Source organism: Hemicordylus capensis, chromosome 6, assembly GCF_027244095.1.
Source record: "Hemicordylus capensis ecotype Gifberg chromosome 6, rHemCap1.1.pri, whole genome shotgun sequence".
Taxonomy (NCBI): Eukaryota; Metazoa; Chordata; class Lepidosauria; order Squamata; family Cordylidae; genus Hemicordylus; species Hemicordylus capensis.
In genome coordinates this window covers 153,510,011-153,527,728 of record NC_069662.1, presented here as the reverse complement: position 1 = coordinate 153,527,728, position 17,718 = coordinate 153,510,011, and the positions used below count along the sequence as shown (strand labels likewise).

The 17,718-nt window shown below is 44.6% G+C and overlaps 1 protein-coding gene across 10 annotated transcripts in view; it reads right to left on the bottom strand.

Annotated features, from left to right (window-relative positions):
- Positions 1 to 17,718, bottom strand: part of DIP2C (disco interacting protein 2 homolog C) — a 415,907-nt gene that overhangs the window by 114,085 nt on the left and 284,104 nt on the right. For all 10 annotated transcript variants that reach the window (XM_053260637.1, XM_053260645.1, XM_053260642.1 and 7 more), the window contains one exon: positions 14,549 to 14,659. In XM_053260637.1, the coding sequence (XP_053116612.1) occupies positions 14,549 to 14,659 (111 nt within the window). The remainder of the gene's footprint in view (positions 1 to 14,548; positions 14,660 to 17,718) is intronic.

Below are 17,718 nucleotides of genomic sequence, written 5' to 3'. Positions count from 1 at the left end.
CAAACAAACAAACAAACATTGCTTAAACACAGCTACTGTTTCAGCAAACATCCAGGCTTTGCTTTAATATGAGGGCAAAGCAGGAGGAAGTAGCTATATGCTCCATCAGAATTGCTCCCATTTTGCTAGGAAGATGTCAGTGCTGTTAGCCGCCAGAAATTTAAAGTGTCTTCCCAGCCCCATAGATAAATCATGATGGGAAATCCTTCACTTGTTGAATGTCTGCCTGTCGCGCAGACATATTACAAAGGCACAGAAGCATTTCCAGGAAGGGGAGAAGTAAGTGTTGGCAACACTAATCTGCACTGTTTAAGTTAGCCTGAGTTTCCATTCATACACAGAAACAAAAAAGGAAGCATAAAGCTGTTACATTATCACATCCAAGTATTGTGTCAAGCAGTGGGTGGTTATTCTGAAAAAGCACGGACAAAAATAGCCCAAGGATATTTGAAAAAAATCCACTGCCTGCTGATATTAAAATATCTCATTGAAGTATTTTGAAGTAATATACTAATGCAGCTTTTGGAAAGAGAATAGGCTGGCAGGGGGAGAAATGAAAAGCGGGGGGGGGGGAGATTAAGTGGTCCAGTTCTGAAGCCTGAGATGATTTTTACATTGTAGTTATGGAATGATTCTAGATTTAGATTAGCTAATAAAGGAACAGCATTAGACCACAGCAGAGAAAAATGAGTTTGTGAAACAGCCTTTTATATTAGTTGTGTTTCAGACAACCACCTGATCAAAACATTTTCTTTTTGCTGGGAGACAGCAAGCAGGCACAAAAGTGAATGGAATGTTTGAAGAGTTATTTTAAAGCAATCTGAGGAACTAGACAGGGTCTAAGTTTTCTTCTCATGCAAATATAGATTGTGGGATTTTTTCCCCCAGAGACCATTTTGAACCACCTTCCCTGACTGAGTTAGGGGAGCATTTTTCAAAGCCAACACAGCTACATTTAACTGAGAAATAAACCCCACTGAAATCAACAAGACTTACTCTGAATAAACAGGACTAGGATAAGGCCAAGATTCTGAACATATTGAGCCGGGTCTCACAATCAGTGAAATCCGATTTTGGAGGGTGCGTGGGGAGGGAATCCTGGGCGGCCAGATCGGCCACCCACACAGTTGCCAGCTCCGTGACGGAGCCGGCAGGGGCTGGGGAGCTCAGGGGCCGTGTGGCCACCAGAAGCTCCAGTATGCCCTGTGCGAGTGCGCAGGGCACACTGGGGAGACCCCCGGAGCCGAGAGGCGACAGTTTGACTCCCCTCCAGGGGTCTACTCATGAGTAACTGCGGTGTGGAGCTGCACCGCGGCTACTCACAATCTGTAAAACCAGGTTTGCGGAGCACTCACTCCGCAAACTTGGTTTTAGGGGAGGGCTACAAAAGCGGGCTAGTCGCTTGTAAGCCACCAGGCTTGCCTGTGAGCCCGGTGGTTTACCCGAGCAGCAAAAATCGGGCTTGGCTCTTCTAGCCCAATTTTTGCTGCTCGTGAGAATAGCCCCATTACTTGGAAATAAAGTCAGTCGAAACAAACTGTACTTAACTTCCAATAATATTCTACGTATCAATCGCAGCTGATTAAAGAATGCCTAATCTATTTAAAATACAAACCTCATACCCATGTATTCTTCCTTGGATCACTTCCTTTCTTAGGAAACAGCCACAGCCTATTCTAACATAGAGAAGTGGAACACGCTCGGTCTCAAGAAGGATTAAAAAAAAAAAAACCCTCTAAAAGCAAAAGCAAAAGTTTCTCCTTCTGAGAGTTAAAACATAGCAAACAGACTTATCTGATACACATTTCCTCAGAAGTAAGTCTCACTAAACTCAGTGGGGCTTACTTCCAAGAAAGTGTTTAGGGCAATCTGTTCTTATAAAGATGACAAATTAGGTTTTATAATGCTGAGGTGCTGTAGCTATGGAAGTTAGCGGAAGCGACTGGCAAAGTTATTTAACCCGCAGACTTTGAACTTCCCCTCATTTAGTCTGTAATAATCCCATTGACTGTGCAAGTGGCTGGGGTGGGTCACACACTTGCATCCTGAATCTAAAGACATTATGAGGCTGTTCTCACGCGCAGCCTAACCCAGGCAAGGGAAGCCCAGCCTGACTTAGGTTGCGTGTGAGACCTGCCAGGATCAGGCCCGGCTGGCTGTTAAACAAGGTTAAGGGAGGGAGTGTTCCCCTAACCCAAGCTACCCGCTGGTGTGAGACCACAGGCTGCTTCCAGCCCAGCCTAGAGCACTCGTCTCTTGGGGGAATCCCCCAATTGTGCACGTCGCACAGTGCATTGTGAGATTCCTGGAGGCTGGGATGCGTCGTCCTGGCCTCCGGAGCTGCATGCTGCACCACACTGCGCCGCTCACCTGGAAGTGCAGTCCATGCTCCCAGAATCATAACATCGCCTGCATGGGGAGGAGATGAGTAAAAACAAGCCTTCCCCCCTGCCCGCCACCCGGTCATGTGAATGGCCTCTATATGTGAAAGACAGTGAGCCGGAACTCTCACGATCAGTGAGACCCACTTTGTGAAGGTAAGCCTGCTCTTCCTGCAGACAAGCAAGGCGGGAGCCCTGGCTGGCCGGATTGGCCACCCACATAACTGCCGGCTCCATGATGGAGCTGGCGGGGGCTGGGAGGATCGGGGGCCACGCGGCCCTCAGAAGCTCCAATATGCCTTGCGTGAGTGCTCAGGGCATACTGGAGAGACCCCTGAGCCGGGAGGCTGCTTTTAAGCCTCCTGGCTGGGGGTCTACTCATGAGTAGCCACGGCACAGAGCTGCGCCGCGGCTACTCACCATTAAAAAAACCGGGTTTGCAGAGCTCTCACTCCACAAACCCGGTTTGAGGGGTGGGCTACAGAATCGGGTGACCCGCTTTGAAGGAACCAGGCTCGGCTGCGAGCCTGGTGGGTCTGACGATCGGTGGGGAGTGGGCTAAGCACCCTTAGCCCACTTTCCACTGATCGTCAGAATAGCTTCAGTGTGATCTATGTGAGTTTACTCAGTAAGGCCCACTGAGTTCAATTGGACTTACTCATGGGAAAGTGTGCATCGGAGTGAAGTCTAAAGCCAGAGGCGGCTCTTCCATGAGGCAAAGTGTGGTGGTTGCCCTTCTTGGGCAGCAGTGAGGTGGCAAGAAGATGCCCTTCTGCCCCAGTTGTTGTTCAACCACACACACACAATGTAGGGGCGAGAAGAGGAGGGGGAAGGGGGGATTTTGGCACCTAGGTGCATAGTGGCCTTGAGCCACCACTGCCTAAGGCATAATATATTTTGGCTGGGGAAGGTGGGAGTTGTAGTTCAACAACAGGTGGGGAGTCAAGGATGCCTACTCCTAAGGCTTTGCATTAAGCACAGTGGGACTTCCTTCTGATTAGACAGGTATAGGATCAGGCCATATACCTGAAATTCTTCCCTGAGTGCCAGCATCAGTGGAATTTACTTTGGGATAAATGTGGATCAGTTTAGGGTGCATGGCTATTGTCCTATACACCCTTTCTTAGGCCTCTTGAGCTCAGTAAAAGTTTGTGGAATCATGCAGTAAGACTGGAATTTCTCCCATACAGTGTTCCTCTGGTCAGACAAAGATATCACCGAAATGTTTTATTTTATTTATTTATTTGATTTGTATACCGCCCTTCCAAAATGGCTCAGGGTAGTTTACAATTAAAAGAAACCATTAAAACAGCAAAGAGCTAAAACAAAAATTAAAAAACAATATAACAACAACTAACAATTAAAAACATTTTAAAACAACAATTAAGCAATTGCAGTAATTAAAAACCCTAAAACCGGGTTAAAATATTAAAACTGATTTTAAAACCCTGGAAAGCCAGGCCAAACAGATGCGTTTTAAGGGCTCTCCTGAAGGCTAATAGAGAATTCAAATTACGGATTTTGCTTGCATTCATAGCACAAAATCTTGGAGTAGCATCCAGACTAGTTAGTCATGATTAAGCACACTACTGTAATTAATGAGATAACTTAATCAGTGAAACAAGTTCATCCTTAGTCGTGAAGTAACTTAGTTTGGATGCTGACCTTGCTGCTTCTGCTTTAGTTCCTGGGTTCTCACTGTAGCAAGCCTCTGTAATTTATGAAGAATGAATAGTACTTGTCACTTGTGAGCTCTTGTTCTGTGAATGTACTGGAGCTTTTCAAGGGCCTTTTTAAAAAGCCAGTGCAGCAGAATGTAAGGACTTGATTGGCCATGGACCAATCCCTGCTTAGCTAGGTAGCAGCCCAGAGCAGGCAGGATACTCTTCTTTCCAGTCCCACATGGGTAAAATGGTAATGGTAATACTCTCCCTAACGAGTTTTCTTATGAGGATTAATTCAGATGTGATTTTTAGTAAAGCATTCTGCACAACTAACATTCCCTCCAAAAATGTGTTTACTTGGATTAAGTCCCACAGAAATAAGTTCCACTGTGTTCAATGAGCCTAACTCACAGGTAAGAGTGTAGGATCACAGCCTTAGAAGATAATTCCCTCTAACAGCAAATTCAGGTGGCTGAGTGTCTAGCAGTTTGGAAGCAAAACGGGGTCACCCCAAAAGAAGGAAGTGGTTGCTACATACTTGGGAGTGCCCTAGAAGTACAGACATCTGTAAACGAAAAGAAAAATATGCAGAAGTATATATCTTTGTAAATTAGAAGAAAGATATTTTTAAAACCAACCCAAAATACCCAATCAGCTCGGTGAACTGGCACAACGATGCAGAAAATGAGGGCATAGACGATAGATAGATAGATAAAATACAGCTTTGGGATCACAGGGGTTAGGTTCCTGGATGCCTGAAAATCTTGCAAACGATAAAAAATTTGTGAAAAAAACCAAGTAAAATGTCCTACCATGCTCTGAGGGCCTACAGCAGTCCAGTAATGCCCCCAGAGTTGAGGATTTTGCCACTTGCTGGGTCCACAGGTAACGAGGTTTGCCTGCAACCTTTAAAAAAAATTTACACTTATCTCCCACTATTCCTCCGAGGAGCTCAGAGGTTATTTTTATCCTCACAACAACTCTGTGAGGTAGGTTAGGCTGAGAGATACACGACTGGCCCAGAGTCACCCAGTGAGTTTCATGGTTGAATGGGGATTTGAACCCGGGTCTTCCTCGTCCTAATCCAACACTCTAACCGCTATGCTATGCTGGCTCTCTTTACAAGAACTGGCGGTGGGAGGGGGGAGGCTTTCTCCTCCCATGAAAATCCCAGCGTAAAGGCATGAAGCACTAAATAAAACATCTCCCGACTGTGGTATACACTAGCAGATATTAACCTTCCACTGCTGTTCTTTGCCGCCACCTGGACTGGCAGGCACATGCATTGGATTCAATTTGTGCTCCTTGCTATTCTTAGGGAATCAATATAAGTGGCGCAAAATGAAGTGACATGATTGGGAAGGCTAATTGCTTGACTGGAGCTCCGGCCGTCTGGGCAAGATGCATCCATCAACCTGCCAGCGATTCCGGTTAGGTGGCCTAATAATAAACAGTAATACTTAGGGCCAAACTAGATTTAATGGCAGCAGATTAATATTTATTAGTAGTATGATTTTTCCAACCCTTCCCTCCAAGGAGCTTAGGGTGGCATCACACGGTCACCTTCCCACATCCGATATGATCCTCACAGCAGCTCTGTGAGGAAGGCTACGCTGAAATAAAAGCCCTGTTCAGACATTACGGTGTACGTGCATACAGATGTGTGTACATGTGCACACACATTTGTGTGAATGGCTGTACATGCATTCATTTCAACGTGAACCTAGCTACAGACCTGCTCAAATACAGGGTACAGATGGGAACTGTGTTCAACATGTGTTGGACATAATCTGTGAGTAACTGTGTGCCTACAGACCAGTACATGTATACAATGCACACAGACTGTATGTGCACTGAACATTATAGCCCGGTCCAGACCTTACGTTGTACTTGCGTCCAGATTTTTTTGTATTTATTTAGCATATTTTTATACCACCCAAAACTTACGTCTCTCTCTGTACGTATGTTAATGTTTTTGAGTGAATGATTGTAGCTGCATTCATCTTGAAAGGTAACCAGCGTACAGCCCCCCCTGAAGTGCAGGACACAAGTAGGAATGCACTGCTGTACCTGTCTGTATCTAACATAAGATGTGAATAACCGAACTTGTGTACACTGGATACAGATTGTACAAGTGCTGAACATAACATGCAAACAAGGCTAATGTGCCAATAAGGTGATAGTGACTGGCCCAAGGTCACAAGGCATCATTGCTTGTGGTAGCAAGCATGACTTGTCCCCTTTGCTAAGCAGGGTCCGCCTTGTTTGCATATGAATGGGAGATTACATGTATGAGCACTGTAAGATATTCCCCTCATGGGATGGAGCCACTCTTGGAAGAGCATCTACATGCAGAAGCTCCCAAGTTCCCTCTCTGGCATCTCCAAGACAGGGCTGAGAGAGACTCCTGCCTGCAACTTTGGAGAAGCCGCTGCCAGTCTGAGTAGACAATACTGAGCTAGATGGACCAATGGTCTGACTCAGTATATGGCAGCTTCCTATGTTCCTATTGCTCTGCAGGGATTTGAAGTCAGAGTCCAGCACTCTAGCTATTTGAACGCAGATTCACTGTTATAATGTGAAAAGCTGTGTGTATGTGTGTGTGTGTGTGTGTCTGTGTGTGTGTGAGAGAGAGAGAGAGAGAGAGAGAGAGAGAGAGAGAGATTGATTGATTTTAGGAGTCAAATAGGCTGAAGGGCTGAAACTTCCCAGTACTTTTTCAGTGCCTGAAAAACTTTGCAGGTTTTCTCATTTAGATCACCCCAAACAGGTCTGTAGCTTCCTAGAGGAAACTGAATTTGCTCCCTGTTAGCATGGGGTTATTCTTCCTGTCTTTACTGGTGTTCAAGAAATACCAAGATTTTCCCCTCTGCAGACAAGGCAGGCACACTAACTTCCATCTCTCTGTAATAGCAGCGCAGTTCTAGAGACACAAAAAAGGTTCCATGTGCTGTAGCCCGTAGGTGATTTATTACTTCCACCTTGGCTCACAGCACTGCATGCCTTTCTCAGTACAATCAAGTGTTACCTAGTAAATATTTAAAGTTTCCATGTTAGTAGGCCAAGATTCTTTCAACCTCCTTACGAAGCGTCTCATGTGACCACAGGGGAAAGAGCTTATTCCCTTGCATTGCTCAGGACCTGTATGCATTTCCTGCTTCAGCTAAAGGTGCTAATTCATACTGATGGTAATCTATATGTGAGGTACTGGACAATGTTCAGCTTTCACTGGGGAGATCTGGGTCACCCGGCCATGAGGCTCACCAGATAGCTTTCAGCAAACTACGCTTTTCCAACTTAATGTACGACATAAGACTATTGTGACAATAAAATGGGATAACCTATGTGTGTTGTCTGAACACCTTGTAGGAAAAGCAGGATACAAATGCAATATACACAGCCATATTGCCTGATCCTATCCATCTTTCCATGAAAGTAATCAGCGAGTTCAGCGAGTCTTACTTCCAGGTAAACATGCATGTAGTTGCAGTCTTAGTTTACACTAGCCTCCTTTTAATCTCTGTGGTTGTAAACCAGACCTGCATGACTTGTAACTTTTCAAGCTGAAAAGTATACAGGACCTCTGAAAAGTATACAGTGTACTGTGCTTGATTGGCCAGCAAACTCGCCTGACCTGACCCCATAGAGAATCTATGGGGCATTGCCGAGAGAAGGATGAGAGACATGAGACCAAACAATGCAGAAGAGCTAAAGGCCGCTAATGAAGCATCCTGGTCTTCCATAATACCTCATCAGTGCCACAGGCTGATAGCATCCATGCCACGCCGCATTGAGGCAGTAATTGCTGCAAAAGGGGCCCAAACCAAGTACTGAATACATATGCATGCTTATACTTTTCAGAGGTCCGATATTGTTCTATTCTACAATCCTTGTGTTCTTGGTTCCATGTAATATTCTAATTTTCTGGGATTGTGGATTTGGGGTTTTCATGAGCTGTACGCCATGATCATCACAATTATAACAAATTAAGGCTTGACTTATCTCGCTTTGCATGTAATACGTCTGTCTCATATATCAGTTTCACCTTTTAATTTGCATTACTGAAATTAATGGACTTTTGCACGATATTCTAATTTTCCGAGTTTCACCTGTATATTGTGGCATGCCAGTGGTCTAAGTTGACCTTAATTGGTGAAAATGTGTGCAGGCAGCGTTTTAATATCTCTGTATCTTATAGAAATATAAGAATAAATGGCCCTCTCCACCCTCAGCACAGTACCTCCAGTGACTGTTGCTGGTGTCTGTCTTGTGTTTCTTTTTAGATTGTGAGCCCTTTGGGGACAGGGATCCATCTTATTTATTTATTATTTATCTTTGTAAACCGCCCTGAGCCATTTTTGGAAGGGCAGTATAGCAATCGAATAAATAATAATAATAAGAGAAAGAACATTACAAATACTTGGGCATTCTCCAGGCTGATAACATCGCACACACTGAAGTTAAAAGAAAAATTGGAAGTGAATACATCAGGAGAGTTAGAAAAATCCTCAAGTCCAAACTCAATGGCAGGAACACCATACAAGCCATAAACACCTGGGCTATACCTGTTATCAGATACACTGCAGGAATAATAGACTGGACCCAGGCAGAGATAGAGACGCTAGATCGTAAGACCAGGAAAATCATGACCATCAATCATGCTCTGCACCCCCGCAGTGATGTAGATAGGCTATACCTCCCTCGCAGCTCAGGTGGAATGCTGCAAGTCCATCAAACAGTAGAGGAGGAGAAAAGAGGCCTTGAAGAATATATCAAGGACAGTGAAGAAGATGCACTTCAAATGCTCAATAATGCGAAACTATACAACACCAATGAAAGAAAGCAGGCCTACAAGAAAGAACAAGTCAAGAACCAAGGAGAAAAATGGAAAAATAAGCCCCTGCGTGGTCAATATTTGCGCAATATAAGTGGAAAATCAGACATCACCAAGACCTGGCAATGGCTTAAGAATGGCAACTTGAAGAAAGAAACAGAGGGTTTAATACTGGCTGCACAAGAACAGGCACTAAGAACAAATGCAATAAGAGCAAAAGTGGAAAAATCCACAACAAACAGCAAGTGCCGCCTTTGTAAAGAAGCAGATGAAACAGTGGACCACCTAATCAGCTTTTGTAAAAGACTGACTACAAACAAAGGCATGACAAGGTAGCAGGGATGATACACTGGAGCATCTGCAAAAAATACAAGCTACCTGTAGCCAAAAATTGGTGGGACCATCAAATTGAAAAAGTGGTAGGAAATGAAGATGTAAAAATATTATGGGACTTCCGACTACAAACAGACAAACATCTGCCACACAATACACCAGATATAACTGTAGTTGAGAAGAAGGAAAAACAAGTTAAAATAATCGACAGAGCAATACCAGGGGATAGCAGAATAGAAGAAAAAGAAATAGAAAAAAATCACAAAATACAAAGTTCTACAAATTGAAATTGAAAGGCTGTGGCAGAAAAAGACCAAAATAATCCCAGGGGTAATTGGCGCCCTGGGTGCAGTTCCAAAAGACCTTGAAGAGCACCTCAACACCATAGGGGTCACAGAAATCACCATCAGCCAATTACAAAAAGCAGCTTTACTGGGAACAGCCTATATTGTGCGACGATATCTATAATAATTGACAATAAAATTCAGCCATCCCAGGTCCTTGGGAAGGACTCGATGTCTGGATAAAACAAACCAGTCAATAACACCTGTCTGACTGTGTAAACAAGAAATAATAATAATAAATATAGCAGAGATCTGGATAGGACTTTTTCTTTTTTTATGTCCCATCCATCCCTGCTATATTTCTGCACCTCCCTGGATCACTTGGCAAAGGGCTTCTGAAACTTGGGCTAACTCTAGATTCTAACCACTGACCTTAATGAAACATATTCCCAATAAACAGAACACATACATCAGGGATGTTCACTATTTTTAAAACTATTTAGGGTAGTGAAATCCAAAAGAGATTGTGAGGAGCTCCAAAAGGATCTCTCCAAACTGGGTGAATGGGCGACAAAATGGCAAATGCGGTTCAGTGTTAGCAAGTGTAAAGTGATACATACTGGGATGAAAAACCCCAACTTCAAGAATTCACCGATGGGATCAGAGCTGTCGGTGTCTGACCAGGCGAGGGATCTTGGGGTCATGGTGGACAGCTCATTGAAAGTGTCCACTCAATGTGCAGCAGTTGTAAAAAAGGCCAATTCCATGCTAGGGATCATTAGAAAGGGGATTGAAAATCAAACTGCTAATATTATAATGCCCTTATACAAATCTATGGTGTGGCTACACTTGAGGAGTACTGTGTACAGTTCTGGTCACCACACCTAAAGGACATTGTAGAACTGGAAAAGGTACAGAAGGGGGCAACCAAGATGATCGGGGGCCGAGAGCACCTTCCTTATGAGGCAAGACTATGATATGATAGTCTATAAAATCATGCATGGTGTGGAGAAAGTGGATAGAGAGAAATTCTTATTTCTCTCACATAACACTAAAAACTCTCACATAACACTAGAACCAGGGGTCATCCCATGAAATTGATTGCTGGGGAATTTAGGACCAGCAAATGGAAGTACTTTTTCACACAAGGCATAATCAACTTGTGGAATTCTCTGCCACAAGATGTGGTGACAGCCAAAAACCTGGATGGCTTTAAGAAGGGTTTGGATAACCATGGATGAGACGTCTATCAACAGCTACTAGTCGGAGGGCTATAGGCCACCTCAGAGGCAGGATGCCTTTGAGTACCAATTGCAGGGAAGCAACAGCAGGAGGGACAGCATGCCCTCAACTCCTGCTTGTGGGCTTCCCAGAGGCATCTGGTGAGCCACTGTGTGAAACAGGATGCTGGACTAGATGGGCCTTGGGCCTGATCCAGCAGGGCTGTTCTTATGTTCTTAATATCTTACAGTGCTCACACATGCAGTTTCCCATTCCTATGCAACCAGGGTGGACCCTGCTTAGCAAAGGGGACAATTAATGCTTGCTCTCACAAGACCAACTCTCCTCACCATGATGATGATATTTATTAGTTGTTAATTAGTGGTTAGTGAATTCAGGTGCACCATCCTTCAAACATAAGAAAGAACTGGATATTTATGTATGCAATTGCTACAAGCTGAAACTTCCCTGTGAAACTTTTCCCATGGCTTGCTAGAGAAATTGTAAATGTGCTCAGTGAGAACTGCTGGAAATGCTCAAATTTTAGGTATTATGATGACTATATAATTAATTTGGGTGCCAAGTGTCTATTAGCAACAGGATAAGGACATGCGCTAATTGGTAGTGACAGGTGATAAAGCAGTTAATGTGCTATGATCAAAGCGGCTGAATTATAGGATTTGTAGCCTCTTGTGTCTTCAGCGTCATTAGCCTGCTGTTATCAAGGAGTGAGGTGGCTGGTGATGCCACAGAAATTGATATGCTAATGACATTAACAATCAATACCTGTGAGAAGAAGCCTACCCAGAGAACAAGCATTTATTCTAGATGCAGTTATTGGTTCTTCCTTTTGGCTACTATGAAGCATAGCATGAGACAGGCCTCTTGGAGGTGAATTCCTTCTCCAGGGCTGCCTCCTTTTTTATAGTGCTTCCCATCGTGCACCATTAATGGCAGCTTGTTTTATAGACATTCTCGGGCAATAATGCTCTTCTCCGTGCCCTCGTCTTTTGACATCTGCAGGTGAGGCCACTGTTAAAAGAACAGGAGTAGGACAGTCTGCCTCACCTGGTCAGTTGGCAATGTAGTTTCTGCTACATGACCTTACTTTCGTGAAAAAGTGTATCCGTTTTGCAATCAATGGAGTTAGAGGTTCATCATTTGTGAATCTGCAAAAACAGCAGAGAGCTGAAAATGAGGTTCATCTGGAACTGGAATCTCTAAATGGGATACCAGTGAACGTGGTGGGAAGAATATAACAGAGAAATATGTTATGGTTTTATTTTTGTTTTTTAAAGGGTTAATGATCTCTAAAAAAAATTCCCAACTTCACAGAGTTCCTGCCACCCTGGGAGCCAACTTCTGCTGCAGTTTGTTGTGGGCCAATCCGAGTGCAGGTGGCTGTCAGATTGGTCCACCAGCAAACTGCAGCAGAAGTTGGCTCCCAGAGTGCAAGGAACTCTGAAGTTGGAAAAAATATTTACAGATTGTTAATGTGTCAGTGACTTTGGCGATGGACCTATGGAAAGGCATTGCAAGGCGTCCACAGAAACACCAGAGCTGCTACCAGGCCCAGGGCCACTGATGCTTTGATCTTGTGCTGGCCACTGCTAACCGCTCAGCAGCTGTGAGGCAGGGCTGAAAGAACAGCACTAGAATAGCTTCTGTGGCTGCCTTGTGACACCCTCTGATAAGGGCATCAGTTTGTTTCTCCTCTGTTCAGAAATGGTCAGTAGTGAACTGCTGCATGAGCTACTGCAGTGAGGAATTATGCACTCTACGGATGTCCTCTGCCTCTTAGCTTTCCATCACTGCCTGGCTCTATCACTGGAGCTGTAGGATGGGTGATAGCTCATTGGCAGAACACCTGCTCACCATGTAGAAGGTCCTGGGTTCAATCCCTGGTGCATCTAGGCAGGTTTGGGATTGGGAAACATCTCTGTCTGAAACCTTGGAGAACTCTATCAGGGCTCTACCAGGGCAGGGCTAGAATAGAATAGAATAGAACTCTACCAGGGCAGGGCTAGAATAATACTGATTCATCAGGGAGCCCCCCACGAACTCTTTTTGCCCTGGGCCCTGCATGAGCTAGAGACAGCCCTAATCCTGTGATCCCATTTGTCCACCATGGCAGGTAGAGATGTGCCAGTCAACAAAAGTCCTTCTCTCTTGCTTAGCAACCATAAGGAAGCTTTTTAAGTGTAGACTAGAGATTAATCAGTGCAAGGCACAAGGCAGTCCAGGAAAGTCTTCTCCGTATGTTGGCTGTGATCCAGAGCCCTATGGGAACCAAGGTCTTATATTGTTTCCTAGGGAAAAAAGAGCAGCCTAGAACTCCTGGGCTCTATGCAGCAGTATCTGCTAACACGTTTGTATCCAGAACTTGTCTGCACCTTCCCCTGATAAACAACAAATAACCAAACCAGTTCAGTCAAAATAAAGGCCAAGTGGAAGAGATGCATTTTGTACCGTCTCTGGAATGTGAACAGCTAGGGGGGAATTGAGCACCTCCGGATGTGGGAAGAGTTCATTCCACAGTCTTTGGGAAATTGATATAAAGGGCCCTTCTCACTGCAAAAGTTCTCACTTTGCATAAAGTTGGCCTGTAAATATGATCAAACCTGGCATGGCGAACAGTACAAGCAGAGACACTCTCTGAGACGTCTTGTGATACATCCCCCCCACCCCAACTTTTGCATCTGTGGATGTTCAGGTGGGGTCACCTGGCGTCTATTTGAACATGTGAATCATCTCCAAGTTAAATGCAAAGGATAGGAAGTGGAAATACAGTTTCAAAAGTGATGTGATATATGGCATATGTTTACATTTTTCACAACCTACATTGAAGCACTAGACTGCAAAATCTCTGATAAACAATGGAATGATGCAAAAGTTCTCACTTTGCATAAAGTTGGCCGATAAAGAGGAACAAACCTGGCATGGCAAACAGTACAAGCAGAGGCACACTCTGAGACATCTTGTGCTGACATCTGTGAGACATCCTCCCCCCTCCCCCCATACACAACTCTTGGATTTGTGGATGTTCAGGTCACCTGGCGGCGACCTGAACACGTGGATCATCTCCAAGTTAAACTCAAGCAGGAATCAAAGGATAGGAAGTGGAAATACAGTTTCAAAAGTGATGTGATATATAACCCACACTGAAGCATTGGACTGCAAAATTTCTGATAAAGAATGGAAGGACTGGACATGAGGGCTTACCAAAACTAGAAACATAATGGGCAGAGAAACTATGTGGCAATCTGGGTACACCAGTGTTTCACCTGTTTCCTGTGGCAAACATGTAACATGCAAAGAGAAGACCTGAGTTTCCAAATATGCCGTGGACAAACGCCTCTTTGTCATCGGGGGATTCACATCTTTTCGTGGCACTATACACGCTTACCATGGCAAACGCTAGTGGAAAACCATGTACTTGGGCAACAATGGAAAGCATGAGGTGCTTTTAAGCTCAATCCTGTACCTAGAAGCAACAATCCTTCTCCCCCATTGCTACCCACAGGGAAGGAGAATCTCTCCCCATTCTTATCTACTGAATGGAGCCAGGGCTTGTAAGGATGGACAAGAAACACATGCCCCGCCCCCCCCAAATTAACTGTTCTGCTTCCATGCAGTGAGAACATGATGATCCTTTTTGTTTTTCTGATGGAGAAGTCTCTTGGGATCGGTACCAAATGAAATCAAAACAAATATTATCACACTTTTTGTTTTCCAGCAGAGATTAAAGGATGAATGCAGTTGGAATCCCCATTTGAAATGCTTAGTCAGGAAGGTTCCCCTTCAGCCCAGCATTTTTGCTTTTCTACATACCTGACCGATAGCGCTCGTCACGTGACCCTGAGGACCTGCGGCGGTGGTATCGAGAGGAGGAGGAAGGGGTGACAGGAGTTCGGCGTTCTTGTGGTAATGCTTGATCCACCCCTGCATTGGTAGGAGGGGGGGGGGAACAATCAGACTTCATTACATTCATTTAGTGTATCATACAGATGTGTGTGCCTTTTGCTTATTTATATAAATAGCCTGTCCTGCCTCAGGGACAGGGAGAGGGATTATGCACACCTGGTCACCTAGTGGGCTATTGTTTCTGCTAATAAACATACTGCTAATATTTGAAGTTAACAATCCTAGGCCTTAAATGCATGGGTATCACATTATGGAGCTGGACCATAAAGTTCACCCACTTCAACCATGGATACTGAGGCAGAATCACCCCTTCAAAACTAACTTTGAAGCTCACATAATCTGATGTGCAGCATGCACAGTGAAATATCGGCGATGCACAGGAGAAGCATCTTAGAGAGTCGACAGAGCAAAGTATATTTCCCCTACATTTTTGTACTACAGCCTCTTGTAATGTTTGCATTGTTGATGGACATTAAAGAATTTAAACAAAAAGAGGATAGGTTCTGTAGTCTGATCCTATGGTATGCGGTGCAATATAAAAAACACAACACATTAGGTGCCACCAGTGCAGATGTCGCAAATCACGGTAAAGCTCTAGTCTAAGAAAATACCCGCTCCTGTTCTTTGCCGTCTCCTGGACTAGCAGGCACATGTTTTGGATTCAATTTGTGCTTCTTGCTATTCTTAGGTTAGGGCAAGTCAGAATGGGGGAGTGAGAGACCATGTTGCACTGCTACAATGTTGTGGCCACAGGATATGAGAAAGCTGGAGGGTGGGTGGGATAAAGACTACATGTCAAGTAGGGGAGGAGAGTTGGTCTAGCAGAAGGGAGCAGGCATTGTCCCTTTGCTAAGCAGAGTCTGCTCTGGTTTGCATTTGGATGGGGGACTTCATGAGAACAATGTCTGCTGTAAGCTATTCCCCTTAGGGGATGAGGTTGCAGGATCTACATGCATGCAGAACATCCTAGGTTCAATCCCTGGCATCTCCAGGTAGGACTCCTGCCTGAAATATTGGAGAGTCACTGACAATATTGTGCTAGATGGACCAATGGTCTGACTGAGTGTAAGGCCACTTCCTATGTTCCTAAATCTCATGGCCCAAGTCAAACACTGGATTCCAACTACAGCAGCTTGCATGCCCTCTAGTGAAGGTGCAGTGGCCAACCTTGTAAACTGGTATCAAGTCACATGGGTATCAAATCACACAAATCCAGATGGCTTAAGAAAATGAACCATGCCGCACTACTGGATCACTAGGCACTTGTGTTGCCTTGTGCATGAAAACAACAGCTATTGATTCAGCCTTTTCACAGTACAGTTTTCTAAGTCTTCATCTCAATGAACTCCATTCTGTTACCTCCAGATTTAACTATCTCTGATTCCTCAGTGGAAAGAGAATGAAGAACGAACCCCTGGATATGCCTGAAGGAAACGAGTGTTGATGTAGGATTCCTTTTGATGTAGCATTTTCAGAAGCAGCAGCACCCAGAGCACGTCACACAAAGCAAGGAGGGAACTGCACTGGGATGGATGATGTGTGTTGTGCATCACCGTGGCAAACAGTTAAAAATAAATGCAAGCTAATTGAAATAATCAGTGCAGCAGCTCTTTCCGAACAGCATCATGTGATGGTGCTAGGAGCAGGCGACAGCTCTATTTTAGGGCTACAAATTAGATACTATGGTGATATGAACCACCGAGGACCAAAATAAGCAACTCCAGTTATTGAAAGGTAGGTAGTCAATACCCTCCAACACTTTACAGGTGAAAACAGGGATGCTTGTGCATTGCAAGTAGCCACAGAAGCTATTCTCACGGATGGCTAAAATCAAGCTAGGGAAGCCCAGCCCAATTTTAGCCACGCATGAGAACCAACAGGAGCCACACGGCTCCCGTCGGCAGCTCAGTGGCAAACCTTTCTGGATAGCCTGCCTCCTAAACCAGGTTGTGGGTGCGAGGGCACCCAAAAAGCAAGTTAAGTGATCATGTGTCGGTGCAGCACAGTTTCTGACTTATGCGGTACGTCCAGAGACCAGAAGGCCCCCAAACCCCGCCACTTGCACCGGCTCCATGAATGGTAATCATCTCAAACCCTGCCATTCTCACTGCACTGGTAATTGTCTGGGTGGCTGATTTGGCCACCCAGGCACAATTGAGCAAATGTCTGCGGGGAGAGCGGTTCAAACCCGCTCTCCCTGCAAACCCCCTTTAGGCTCCATACACTGCTCATGTGAAGAGCCTCATAGTCTCACAGCAATGATCACAGCCTGGACCTCAACCATATCCCCCTTCTAGGATGCTGCTAATTGGACAACATTTTCAAGTGGTGGCTCTATTTTATTGAGCAGGGGGAGAGCAACTATCCCAGTTCAGCACAGCACAGCATCTCTTCAGTGGCTGTTGCTGAGGTCTTCCTTGAGTTTCTTATTAGACTGTGAGCCCTTCGGGGGCCAAGAAACCAGACCACTTTGAGAACATTTTTGTTGAAAAGCGGTATATAAATATTTATAATAAAATAATAATTAATAATGGCATCCTCTTGTATGCTGTTATAGTTTACCAGAGTTTAACCTGATTTATAAGCAAGAAGAGTACTTGTTCTTTTGGTAAAAAAATATACTAGAAAAACAAAACTGTCACATAATACAAGGGCAGACAAAATGGTGGTGGCGGTGGCGGCTTAGTAATCCATGAGGTGCAATGCGATGGACCAGCAGCTGTTTTACTTCTTCACCTCAGCACCTGTCCTCCCCTTTAAATTTCTAAACAATGTATAATTCTTGTGTATGCATGTGTTGTACACACATACAGAATGGGCAGGAAGAAGCCCAGGAGACGTGTGCAAAATTTAAAATGCAAAATTTAAAATTGTCACCTCTGCTGTATGTCTCTTCCCAGGACTTCCAATCCCTGCAAACAACAGCAGCAAGAAAGAGGGACTATTCTCACGATTAACAAAAATTGGGCTAGGAGATCCTAGCCCAATTTTGGAGAGGGTAACCCTCTCAAGAACCCCTGGTCAAAAACCAGGCATGTGGAGCGAGCACTCCGCAAACCTGGTTTTCAGTATCGTGA